General features: G+C 29.6%; 1 protein-coding gene across 2 annotated transcripts; it reads right to left on the reverse strand.

The window, feature by feature from the left end:
- Nucleotides 1-6,548: 6,548 nt before the first annotated feature.
- Nucleotides 6,549-11,219, reverse strand: LOC104744413 (homeobox-leucine zipper protein HDG8-like). 2 transcript variants are annotated; one of them, XM_087487659.1, is made up of 10 exons: nucleotides 11,020-11,219; nucleotides 10,818-10,935; nucleotides 10,533-10,723; nucleotides 9,548-9,994; nucleotides 9,302-9,406; nucleotides 8,899-9,105; nucleotides 8,628-8,808; nucleotides 7,640-7,899; nucleotides 7,185-7,280; nucleotides 6,549-7,075 (listed from the first exon to the last, which is right to left on the reverse strand). In XM_087487659.1, the coding sequence occupies exons 2-10, from the start codon at nucleotides 10,822-10,824 to the stop codon at nucleotides 6,680-6,682; spliced, it is 1,890 nt and encodes a 629-aa protein (XP_087343785.1). In that variant the 5' UTR covers nucleotides 10,825-10,935; nucleotides 11,020-11,219; the 3' UTR covers nucleotides 6,549-6,679. The 2 variants fall into 2 exon arrangements, with proteins under 2 accessions (XP_087343785.1, XP_087343786.1); XM_087487660.1 differs by having other exon boundaries at nucleotides 7,191-7,280; nucleotides 11,020-11,213.
- Nucleotides 11,220-13,805: the final 2,586 nt, after the last annotated feature.

Consider the following 13,805-nt stretch of genomic DNA (forward strand, 5'->3'; position numbering starts at 1 on the left):
AATTTTTTTAAATTTTTTCTGTTTTTTTTTTAAAATTTTTTCTGTTATATTTAGTTTTTATTACAGTGAAAAAAGCATGTAAACATATTTTTATTTTATTACAAAAATTTTGTGTTTAAAATATTTTGTTAAAAATAAAATAAATTTAATTTTTAGTTAAAAATAAAATAAATAAATAATTACTGTTTAAAATATTAATCAATTGGTTTTAATCCTATTTTATTATGTAAATTATTTCATAAATTAGGAGGATGGAAAGATATCATCAACTTCATGCAGAATAGAAATATGAATCTATTGTAAAATATTTTTTTTTCTAAACAATGTAGCCAATTCAACAACTTGCAAATACTAAGAAATAAATTTTGAGAAAAACCAATGAAACATTATGAAGACGCGTATCGAATGAGGAAAGAAATATTTTATATTCGGTCTTTCTATATTATTTTTTATAATAAAATTTATTATTTGTAAGACTTATCCTCGAAAAGCAACGTCAGATTTACTTCTCTATTATGTATTTTCTCACTTCAACATCAGATTTATATCTCTATTTATGTAATAAAAATTGTTTTCAAATGTTCTGCATATTGATTTTATATTTTTTTTTGATTTGATATCAATGAAATTATTTGCCCGAATATTCTTTGTCGTTGATGATTTAATTTTGTTACAATTCTATATAAATTATGTCACTTTTAATTTAGTTTTAGACTTCCATAAACTCTAGGATGACACTACTAATTGTTGATACAACTAAGTCAAGAACTCAGTTCAAGCTGGACCAGATCAATCTAGTATAGATCGAAAAGCATTAACTATACATATATATATGGTTTTATCTCAAAAATACATATTACCCGCCGAAAAAACTAGTTTAATCTCTTTTCCAATGGTGTAGAGGTTCTACTTTGGGTCATGGAGTGTCTCCTTGCCAATGGTGTGGTTTGCCAGCGTTTCGAGACGGACTGCACAGAACTAATAGCGATGATTCAAGCTCCTGAGGACTGGCCGGCTTTTTCTAATATTCTAGATGACTTCCTTAGGCTACGGGCCAGTTTTCCGCTCTTCTCCTTGTCCAAGATTCCTTGCACGGAAAATTTGAAGGCTGATTATCTCGTTCGGTCGTTTCGTTCTTTAATTTATGCAATTTTCTTTGTAAACTTTTCTCCTCCGGTTTAGGCTACTAATCTTGAAGTTTTTTTCTAGTTAGTGTTTGGTTGGAAAAAAAAAAACAGTTTAATCCATGATTGAATGCCATGCTGATTGACTATCTTAGCTATTGAACACAAGTAATGTATAATTGATCAAATCAAACTAGTTCATTATTTAACACAGTGACCATGGAAAAAATGATTTGGCTCGCCATTCAAGTTTAAGCAAACTTTAACCCAGTCCATAATACATCAACGCAAATAATATCGTAATAATCTTACGTAACATCAAAATACATACCTAGGGATCTAGAATAGCCAACATAATCATAATTTGTTTTTACCAAAATTTAAACTCAACGACTCTTTCTATATTTGAAGGTCACACATAGAAACCAACGGCTATAATTTCGAATTGGATTCACCAAAACCATCTTTGGACCATCTGATTAATTTCAATCAGTTATGACAATTGTTCTTCCACCTAAAACCTACTTCCATTGTTCACTTTCTTTGCGTAGCCCATATTCTCTTTCTTCATGAATGCACAAATTTCTAAATCAGTCACTAACCAAAGAATGAAAATTTAATCTCCAACGGTGTCATTCAAGATCGGATCTTCTATCTCCTTTAGTTTACACGAGCTTGTCAACAACTGGATCGAAAAGCGTAGTTTTATAAAGATTTTCAGCCCAAAACTAAATCTTTTCAGAAAACCCAAATTTATCCGATCAGATCATGATCCAACACAATAACCTTAGACTACCCATCTCGGCTATGTTTATAAGCCCACTTTGATAAAGTCCAACTAGGTCATGATCGTACTTACTGATATTATCCTTTAACTAACGGATTGATTAGTCTTGATCGATTGTTATCCATCTAAAACCAAAATTGCATTTTGGAAAGTTATTCTTTACAGCACCAACTTCCTTTCTTTTTAGATTTTGAGTGATAAAATAAGATACGTAGATCTGTAGACTTCCAACTTTTTACGTATTGGAATTTCAATTTGAGAAATAATGTTTGTTGAATAATGGATTAATAACTCGAACTTTCTAACATTGGAATTTAAATTTTATAAACAGAGCCAATTAATTAATGTCTATTGAATCATGATTTAATGTTCTAAATTCTAACTCGAAGTTTCTTATAATTAGCTAATTAATGTATTATTTTTTCATTTGATCATTACTTCGTTCTGATACAAAACGTTAGTATTAATAATAAGGGGAATTCTCAAAAATGCCCATTTTCTCATACCCCTTTTTAAAAATACCCCTTCATGTTGACCAAACACCCCTTTTTAAAACTACCCTTCTTTATATACAAAATGACCAAATTACCCTTTTTGAGTGACAGCAAGAATGTACAGTCATCAAAATCAAAAATATTTTCCCGCCAAAAAAATTTTCCGCCAAATTTTTTTTTCCCACCAAAAAAAAAAAATTTCTCGCCAAAATCGAAAAATTTTCCCGCCAAAAATATTGAAATTTATACATTTTAAAAACCTTATAAACGCTTTTAAGTTTTTTAAAAGCATTTACAAGGTTTTTAAACACATTGTAAACGCTTTTAAAAGCCTTGTAAATGTTTTTAAAAAGCTTGTAAATGCTTTTAAAAACCTTTTAAAATCCTTTTAAAAATCTTATAAAAACTTTTACAAGATTTTTAAAAACATTGTAAAAGCGTTTACAAGGTGTTTAAAAACCTTTTAAAAATCTTTTAAAAATCTTGTAAAAGCGTTTACAAGTTGTTTAAAAAACCTTTTAAAACCTTTTAAAAACCTTGTAAATTTTTTTTGGCGGGAAAATTTTTTTGTCAAAATTTTTTATCAAAATTTTTTTGACAAAAAAATTTTTGGCGGGAAAATTTTTTCGAAAATTTTTTGGCGGGAAAATATGTCGGAAATTTTTTGGCGGGAAAATTTTGTTTTTCTTTTTATTGAATAAAATAATTTTCATCTAAGGGTAAAATGGTCATTAAAAATTAAAAGAGGGCAAAAATAAAAATGGCCAGAAAAGAGGGTATTTTTGAAAAGAAGTATATCAAAAATGACATTTTTAACAAATTCTCTAATAAATAAAAGTAGTAAATTTCATTTGTTGATACACACTAATCAGTTTCACAAATTTGCAAAATATCTAAAAAATGCATGAATGCCACACGTCACTAGTAATATTACTACTATTAACTTGGTCGAATTAAAGGACAAGAGAGGCTTTAATTAGCCCTTAACAACTGTTACTGGACATGTTGCATTTGTTACTACATGATTGCTCACACTACCCAGCAACATCCTACAAAATACGAAAACATATACAGTACTGCTTCTGTCTCCCATAAATTGATGTTTTAGGATCTTTTCTTGTCCCTAAAAATTAATATAATTTTTTTACTTTATGTTTTCTCCACATGTTAGGCTGTATAAAGCAAAACATCAAACTATCAGGGACAGAGGAAGTAAAATACTCCATCCGTTTCAAAATATAGAATGTTTTAGTTAAAACACGCATATTAAAAAATAGTTACTTTTAAAATGATTAACCAATCATACACAAGACTGCATAATATAAAATATAAAAGTAATCTAAAAGTTACATAGAAAGTTGGAAACATCCTATATTATGAAACAAAAATACTTCTCTAAACATCCTCTATTTTGAAATGGAGGGAGTATGTAATTAGTATTTAGTAGTATTAATTAAAACTATAGACGCGTATCGGTACATATAGAGGTGCTCAATTTAGGCCTTTCTAACCAAAATGTGACGAAACTAGACTACAATTATTATTATTCTTCGTGAAAATAACTTAAATTGTGGTGTGTAAAAAACAAAATTTACTTATACTTAGTACAGTAGAACCTCTATAAATTAATATTATTTAAATTAATACTCGCTATAAATTAATAAATTCTTCCGATTCCAAGTTGGACTGGTGTAAAAAAAGGACACATTTTAATAAAATAATAAGATAATATTTTTTTTGGAAATCATATGTAAAAATATGGTCTCATCAATATCATAAATTAGTAATCACATAAACTAATATATATATATATATGTAAGAAAATCTAGTGAAATATGATTTTATTTTGTCTGTATATTCTTGAATTTGCATACTTATTGGAGCTTATCTCTAATTTTTTTAGTTGGTGTCTTCTCAAATAGCATAAAAAATTGTGGAGAGTCCTAGATGCAAATTTTTTTTCTTTACATATAACTGGTTTTAAAGCTACCGTAATATTTTCTTCGACTTCATCATTACCATGAATGATAGCAGTAGCAATTTATTCTAAACTCTAAACTTCTAACAGTTATCATTTTTACCTAGATAATATAGTAAATAATTGACATTCATCCTATTACGATAGACAAGATTATAAATTAAGAAAATTCTTTAAAATGTGAATGATAACAAAAGTATTTTATTTTGTTATATAATTTTTTCAAAGTTATGAAAATGAACGAATATCATCATAAATTAATAATTATTAATTTATCGATAAATTAAAATTTCTATAAATTAATAAAATTTCATGGTCCCGACCTTATTATTTTATAGAGGTTTTACTGTATTATGGTTAAAATCCATCTTCAAACCATAGTTACTCATAGTACTTTTTTTTACGTCAATAATTTACTCATAGATTTCTTTTTCTTTTTCTAAAAAGAACTATGAGTAAAAATATTATAACCAAACAAAAGCCAAAAAGAAAAAGAAAAAAAAACTCATATAAAAAGGAAGGGTTGTTTTATAATTACTAGGTTTTGAACCCACGCTACGCGTGGGTTTATTAGATATATTTTGATGAAAATTATATATGATTGATTACGGTAATAAAATATGATTTTATTAAAAAAATTAGTATATTATCATTTTCATTGTCAAAATTTGTGGTAATTTTCATTGTTACTTTTACCGTCTGTTTCTTCGTTATACTTTTTACTTCTTCTTACTCGTCAACTTCTTCACATTCTTCTACTGAAATTTTTTTTTTTAGACTACCACACAACTTGTTAACCCATCAAACTCCAAGAACAAAATTATTTATTTTCTCATAAAATTTGTGAAATTCATGAAGAGCAGCATAGTTAACACATGCATCCAATTATTGATAATTTTATCTATATACTTATTTTGTTTTAGATCCTCATATTTAGAATCTTCTCCAACCAAAATCTTTACTTGGTTTATAATATTTTAAAAACTTAATAACATATACTAATAATAATTTATTTAATATGAATCATATGATATATAGAAATATGAGTACACTATAAGAACATATTAATTATAAATAAATAATATCAATTATGTTATATCATCAAATAATATCAAATGTATCATATTCTCAAATAACCGTAACCGTATATAACCGTAACTACTTGAACCGGAACCGTATTTAAATGTTACCGTTTAACCGTTTATTAAACGGTTATAGTTAAGGCTAAACAATATTTCTAACCATAACCGATGGTTAATAAACCATAACCGTGACAACCGTAACTCTGGTCATGCCTATGTATAGCTAATAAAACATGTGTGTTTGTTGTCCATCTTTCTTCTTTAAACTCAAAAACTTGACTCAAACATCAAATCAAGGTCTTGGCGTCTTGCGATGTCAATCATTCTTCCTTAGACCCAAAAAAAAAATTAATGAAAGAATATCAACTATCTATAAAATCATACACAAAAATATGTTTTGTAGCTCATAAAAAATAAAAAGCACAAACGTAGATAAATAAGATAATTTATGTTTTACATCAATATTTATAGTATATTAAACTTTTAAAAGGTTTCGAAATATAAAATTTGAACCTTTTAAAAATATAATATTTAAAAACTTTTTAAAAGCTAAGAACTTTTAAAAGTTTTAATATTTATAATATTTAAACTTTTAAGAATTTTAAAAATTATAATATTATTTGAAACTTTTTAAAGTTTTAATTTGATCAAATAAAAAACCGGATCAAACCGAATAATTTTTAAACTTGGACGCTTCATAAATCAAGCTTTCCTGCTCATTCGTTGTTGGAAGCATATTAATCTTATTTATATTGGTTTTGAACCATTGTCTAAAACTTTTCTAACCGATGTGGGATATTGTGCATAGTTCTTTTATTTCCATAACTTTAAAATTTTCTTTTTTCTAAAAAATTCTAGAAATTTAAAAAATGTTAGTGAATGATATGTCAAATCCTGATAGGTTGTTATAAAATAATTCTTAAAATAGAAAATTCTATAAATTTTAAAAAATGTTAATAAGTGATATATCTTATTACAATTGGAGGTTTTAAATCCTAGGTGGATAGCCTTAGAAGCTTATTGCTTTTACTTTTTATTAGTATAGATTATCATAAATCGGTGTGTAATAATACTGACCGAAAATAATCAAATATCTTAAATCTTGTCCTTAAAATCATTATTATACCCAAAGTCATAAAAACCCCCAAAAATAATTGTCTTAAACAAAATAAGAATGAAAACAGAAAGGAATCTTCCACAGCATATTCTCTCACTCAAAACTGATCAGGACAGTTGAGCAAACCTTTGATCCTTTGAACAGTTGAGCTGATCAAAGCACTCACTGTGTCCACCGACCTCTCATTCACCTCTCTCGACGTACTGGTCTTGCCAGAGACAAGGATCTGGAAGGCCAGCGTGAGTAAGGTTTCGCCGTCCTCCACAGTGGATCGCCGGCCGTCGCTTGAGATGATGAAACCAGAAGGAAGGATTGGAATATCGGAAATTTTGACGTCAGCGCCGGAGAGAGTGGTATCCATTGTAGCCATGTCCATAGGAGCGTACACTAGCATGCCTCCTAAGGCGTCCATGTAGCAATCTTGCAGCATCAACATGTCGTCCTTGTCTGAGTCTTGTGCCATTAACTTGCCATTATTCTCTTCTTGCGTTGGCTGAAATGTATATTAGATACACACGCACGACGATTAAAGATTATTAGAGTAATATAATATGCCGATAAACGATTAGTTATATAAAAAGTCGTTTAGAAGAGATATATACATGTACCCGGAGGATGCTTAAGCAGTTGGTTTCACTTGATCCGGTGGCAACGCGCGCGATCTCAGTGACTACGGTCCCATAGGCAAGAACATCCCACTGTTACACGTAATTAAACGTTTTTTGTTATGTGTGTGTTAGTACGTTCTTTAAGACATGCAACAGTAAGAGAAATAAAAAAAAAATTATATATTCATGTTTTTAACATGAGGCTTTACACGTTTCCCTCCATCATCATCGGCAATGCTATGCATGAATTCGGGCTAGTGTAATCTATCTAACGAGTTGGACTAAAGCATACTTGAATTTAAGGTGAACTAGCTAAGCAATTTAGTAAACCAAAATCCCTAATCAAAATCTGGACTGATTAACTAGTACTAGTTTCACGTATCAAAGCTCACAAAATATGATGATCATACGTACAGATTAAGAAAGAGATAGAGAAAAGAAAGAAAAACCTGCTGACGAGTGTCGAGTTTCCGGAGGATGTCGAAGACTTGCACAGGAGGGAGAGGGATTCTTAGAGACGAAGCAGCACTAACAATTAAACCGGGTGGTTGACCGGCCTCGAGGTTCATCCGCATCGAGACTCTCACTCCACATTTCGACTGCTGCGGAAAGTCAACTTTTCCGGACATGGTCAACATTTCGTTGAAATTCATTATCATTCTCTCACCTAATTTCAGTACTCTCCTCCTTTCTTCTCCTGTCCTTATGACTGCCAAAATATTAATAACTTGATCAGACGCCAAATTATTGTAGAAACTATACGTAAATAAACAATAACTAATGTAATAACGTAAAGTTGCATGTCTTTCGGTCTGAACCTAGAGATACGTAATATAAAATTATCCGACCAGCGCTTAACATTTTTTAGCTGGTGGCACTAGCATAATAGATGATATGTATTTATTATATATGACCTATGACCTTCCATAATCCAATTATTTTTACAAAAAATTTCAAACTTCAAAAAAATCAAGATTAGATGAAGCAAATAAAATAAAATAAAAATTTGGAACGATATTTGTAAATATGTCATACTTTTATTAAAATAATAAGCAATATCGCAAAAAGAATTTTTTTTGTTTCTAAAATTAAAAATTAGAAAACTCAATTATCGGGAAATAAATTTAGTTATACACAGAAAAATATTCTTTCTTTATATGCTTATATGAGTCAGTACATTCATCCATTTGAAGATGAAAAATTTCCGTGTATTCGTCATCCAAATTTTGACTCGCAAAATTTTTCTTAATTTCTTTTATAGAAATCAAATAAAATGTTAGACTGAAGTTTTTTTTTAAAGAACATGTTGGTAAATTCTGTTATAATCAAAATGATAAAATCATACCACTCAAATCAAGTGATAAAAAAATAACATATTTTAATTAACTTTCACAATTTTAAGTCATTATTTTAGTTAGTCGTAAAGATGATACGTACCTTCGCTCCAGTCACTTGCAGGAAGGGTTAGGTTGGAGGTGAGAGCCATCCTCTCACACATTCTCTCAAGTGTGGCAATCCAACGCTTAGCTCCGTAGCCTGACCCGCCGCTTAAAAGCTCTCTATAGATTTTGTGTGCATCCAGTTTATGGGCCACTTCCACATGCTCAATCCACATTACCTGTAATATTTGATAGCATCAGCCAAATGCAATATATAAAATGTCATTTATGAGTTCGACCAAGAGACCATGGAGATCAGAGAGGTATACCTTCGACTGAGCATTGGGCATCGACTGGATGAGACAACCAGAAGGACGTTTGTAACAAGAAGCATTGACAAAGTCAAAGTCAAAGTCAACGTTATGTGACACGTCAGCAATAATCCAGAGCCCTTTACTGATCTCTTGGCAGCACCTCACGATCATGAACTCCCTTGGTGGCACTAGCGGCGACAGAATGTGTAGTTGCTCCCACATCTATCAAATTTCATTCACGTTCGAAACATCAAATGATGAGTAAACATGTTATCAAACAAAATCTTTTGCCCATATTAGTTTTCTACGTGCGGGATTGTGCGTTTTTAAACAAAATAATCCCTAGTTTCAATGAACGGTAATGAAAACTGTAAGTTGGTTACGTAAATAATGGTTCCAATATAAAAATAATTCTCACCACTCGCAAAATATTGCAGTTTTCTCTAATCGGAAGCTCCGACCCGAGCACATGTAGCGTCTTGGCCTTGTTCACCATCGTTGGAAAAAGCTCTTTCCAATTTTCCTACAATAAACAAGTAACATTTTCATATTTAATTTTTTCATCATCATTAGTTCCATCCAACCCTTAATTTAGGACAAACCAACGTGTCTTAAAAGTCAAAACGTAATATTTTTTCCTAGAGACGACAAATCGAATACATACCGCATCTAAGAACATTTCAATCAAGTTAGTAGCTTCTATTGGAACCACCGTGACATCTTTGGAAGACTCGACATGGGCACTCGTTCCCCTGAACTTCTTGACAGCGTTCGAGAACTTTTCATAGTTCTCTGAATCAATCAAATCTGTGCCATCGATAGACGACTTAACCCAAAATTGTTCCTCAGTAAAAAACAGCCGCTTGAGCTCTTCAACCGCACTTGCCGCGGTTTCAGACAACAAGCTTACATGCATTGGGGATAGTGGTTGTGGTTGGATGGGTAGAGAAGTTGGTGGTCCGAATGAGCTAGATGGGTTGAACATATTGCTTGGGTTGATTCCGTAATAGGAGATGTGATCAAAGATGTGTTGGGTAGGATCAGAAGCTAATGAGTCCCCCACGGTCGGTCGTTTGGACATGTTGGATAGCAAATGGGAGATTATGTCACGCTGCACACAAAAGTAAATAATTATATAGTGGCGTATGTGTACATGTATATAATTTTTATTATGTTTTCCAAATATATTTCTTATGTTTTCCAAATATTTTTATTATGTTTTCCAAATAGCGTTCTGAAAAAAAAATTAGTACAATTTTGTTTGTAAATTTAAATGAAAATATGATGAATAATTATATAGTGGCGTATGTGTTCATGTATATAGATTCACAAGCAATATATATAATTTTTATTATGTTTTCTAAATAGCGTTTTGAAAAAAAAGATTAGTACAATTTTGTTTGTAAATTTAAATGAAAAATATGATGATTAATTATATAGTGGCGTATGTGTACATGTATATAGATTCACAAACAATATATATAACTTTTATTATGTTTTCCAAATAGCGTTTTGAAAAAAGATTAATATAATTTTGTTTGTAAATTTAAATGAAAAATATGATGATTAGTCAAATTAATAAAACATCCAATATATATATATATATATATATATATATATATATATATATTTATATATTATATGATTACCTGCTCTTTTAGACGAGCGTTTTCCAAAAACAGCTTTTGGAAATTAAGTGCACGTTCCTCTATGCCAAAAGGAGGACCTCCACAGTCCGGACACAATGCACTACTTAATGTCTCGAGCATAGCTTTGTTCTTATTTTTGAGAATTTCGTTTTCTTCACGAAGTGATAAGTTGTTGGTTTTTTCTTGTTGGCCTATAGCATATGAAAAATAGATTATTTATTATTATATATCAACTGGTTAAAATATATTGAGAAATTATTGAAGAGTATTTTTTAAGATGAATACTTTGCATTGAGTCCTTTTGTTCTGAAACCAAAACTTGACTTGGTCAGGCCCGAGTTTTAACTCTTCACACAACTGTTGTTGCTGTGCTTCGTCTGGATGAGGACATTCCATGAAAAAACTTGATACAATTTCAAGAAATCCAAATTAATGATATGTAATATTAAAAAAATCGAAATGTATAAATAAATAATAAAGGTTTTACGCTTCAAGTCCTTGGATCTGTTGAGGGGTATGGCGATGACCGATCCTCTTTCCGCTTTGATTGGAGTCTTCCGAAGCATATTGTTCATTGCCTGAGCTCCCACTACCATCATTCTCCATTTTCTTCTTCTCAAAAAAAAAAATATTTGTGTTTACTAACAATTTTTGTTTTTCTCAATGCACAAGTTAATCAGTATTTATAGGGGAAAAGGTTGATATGAAGGCCAATTATATAAAAAAAAAAATACATTATATCATAAATGGGAAGAATGGGAAAAGTTAGATATTACCATTGGAGTGGGTAGAATTATATATTAAAAGGTCTAGATTTAATTATATGTTCAAAGATAATATTTAATTCCAGTATGTATTAGAGATATATTTCATATAATTTGTGTACAATGTATTGGGGTAAGATTTGCTTTCTATATATTATTGGTCGAATTATTTTTGAGGGTGAACTCAAACCAATCACACATACATTTTTCTCTCTATTTAGCTTACAATTGTGAAATTTATTTTTTATTAAAATTAAATATATGTATTATAAGATTTAATATTAAACTTTAAAACTTGTATATAATAATTGTATAATCTAAATTATTATTTTGTTTTTATTAATTATTGAATCTGCGGGGCCTATATATCACCTAATAATACCACATTATTTACTATCCATAAATTTATATATAATATGAAAATGCAATGTGTTAATCTCTAGTGTCAACTGTCAACTAAAATTTTTTATTTTTTCTCTTATATTAAAAAATTTTAAAGAGAAAAAATCATGTTAACATATTTTATTTTATTACAAAAATCTTGTTTTTAAAATATTTTGTTAAAAATAAAATAAAGTTAATTTTTAGTTAAAAATAAAATAAATGAAGAATTACGTTTAATATATTAATCAATTAGTTTTCATCCTATTTTATTATGTAATTATTTCATAAATTAGGAGGATGGAAAGATATCATCAACTTCATGCAGAATAGAACTATGAATCTATTGTAAAATACTCCCTCCGTTTCAAAATATAAGATGTTTTGAGTAAATCACGTAGATTAAGAAATAACCACTTAAAAAAAGTTTAACCAGTCACAAACAAGTCTGCATAATAGAATATATTAAACTAATCTAAAAGTAACATAAAAACTTGAAAACATCTTATATTATGAAACAAAAAAAACTTCTCTAAACATCCTATATTATGAAACGGAGGGAGTATTCTTTTCTAAACAATGTAGCCAATTCAACAACTTGCAAATACTAAGAAATAAATTTTGAGAAAATCCAATGAAACATTATTAAGACGCGTATCCCATGAGGAAAGAAATATTTTATATTCGGTCTTTCTATATTATTTTCAATAATAATATTTATCATATGTAAGATTTATCTACGAAAAGCAACGTCAGATTTACTTCTCTATTATGTATTTTCTCACTGCAATGTCAGATTTATATCTCTACTTATGTAATAAATTGGTTTCAAATGTTCTGCATATTGACTTTATAATTTTTTTGATTTGATATCAATGAAATTGTTTGCCCGAATATTCTTTTTTGTCGTTTATGATATTAGTTTTGTTATAATTCTATTAAATTATGTCACTTTTACTTTAGTTTTAGACCTCCAAAAACTCTAGGATGACACTACTAATTAGTGATACAACTAATTCAAGAACCCAGTGATCAAGCTGGACCGGATCAATCTAGTATATATCGAAAAGCATGAATTATATATATATATATGGTTTTATCTCAAAAATACATATTACCGGCCGAAAAAACCAGTTTAATCTCCTTGCCAATGGTGTGGAGGCTCTACTTTGGGCCATCGAGTGTCTCCTTGCCAATGGTGTGGTTTGCCAGCGTTTCGAGACGGACTGCACAAAACTAATAACGATGATTCAAGCTCCTGAGGATTGGCCGGCTTTTTCTAATATTCTAGGCGACTTCCTTATGCTACGGGCCGGTTTTCTGCTCTTCTCCTTGTCCAAGATTCCTCGCACGACAAATTTGAAGGCGGATTGTCTTGCTCGATCATCTTGTTCTTTAATTTCTGCAATTGTCTTTGTAAACTTTTCTCCTCTGATTTGGGGTACTAATCTTGGAATTTTTTTCTAGTTAGTGTTTGGTTAAACAAAAAACCAATTTAATTCATGATTGAACGCCATGCTAATTGACTATCTTAGCTATTGAACACAAGTAATTTATAATTTATCAAATCAAACTAGTTCATTATTTAACACAATGACCATGGAAAAAAATGATTTGGCTCGCGTTTAAGCAAAACAAATTGTTCAAGTTTAAGCAAACTTTAACCCAGTCCAATACATCAACGCAAACAATATCGTAAATAATCTTACGTGACATCAAAATACATACCTAGGAATCTAGAATAGCCAACATAATCATAATTTGTTTTTACCAAAATTTAAATTCAACGACTCTTTCTATATTTGAAGGTCACACATAGAAACCAACGGCTATAATTTTGAATTGGATTCACCAAAACCAGACCTAAGTCATCCAGTCTGGTTTCTTCTAATTACCGTCAATCTTTTTTCCTTCTTTTTTTCCCACACTGTTTCTTAAAATCTTTTTTGTTTCATTCTAATTACCGTCTGACAAGAAAAAAAAATATATACCGTACGTTAAACTTAACGGATGTTATTTTCCATCAACTTGAAAGTGACAAATGATGAGTATAATTGTGAAATTTTTATGTATAGTTTTTCTAAAAAAAAAAATATGTATTTAGGACATTTCATTATTATTCTTAGTG

The sequence above is a fragment of the Camelina sativa genome, chromosome 15 (assembly GCF_030686135.1).
Source record: "Camelina sativa cultivar CO46 ecotype springtype chromosome 15, ASM3068613v1".
NCBI classification, from domain to species: Eukaryota; Viridiplantae; Streptophyta; class Magnoliopsida; order Brassicales; family Brassicaceae; genus Camelina; species Camelina sativa.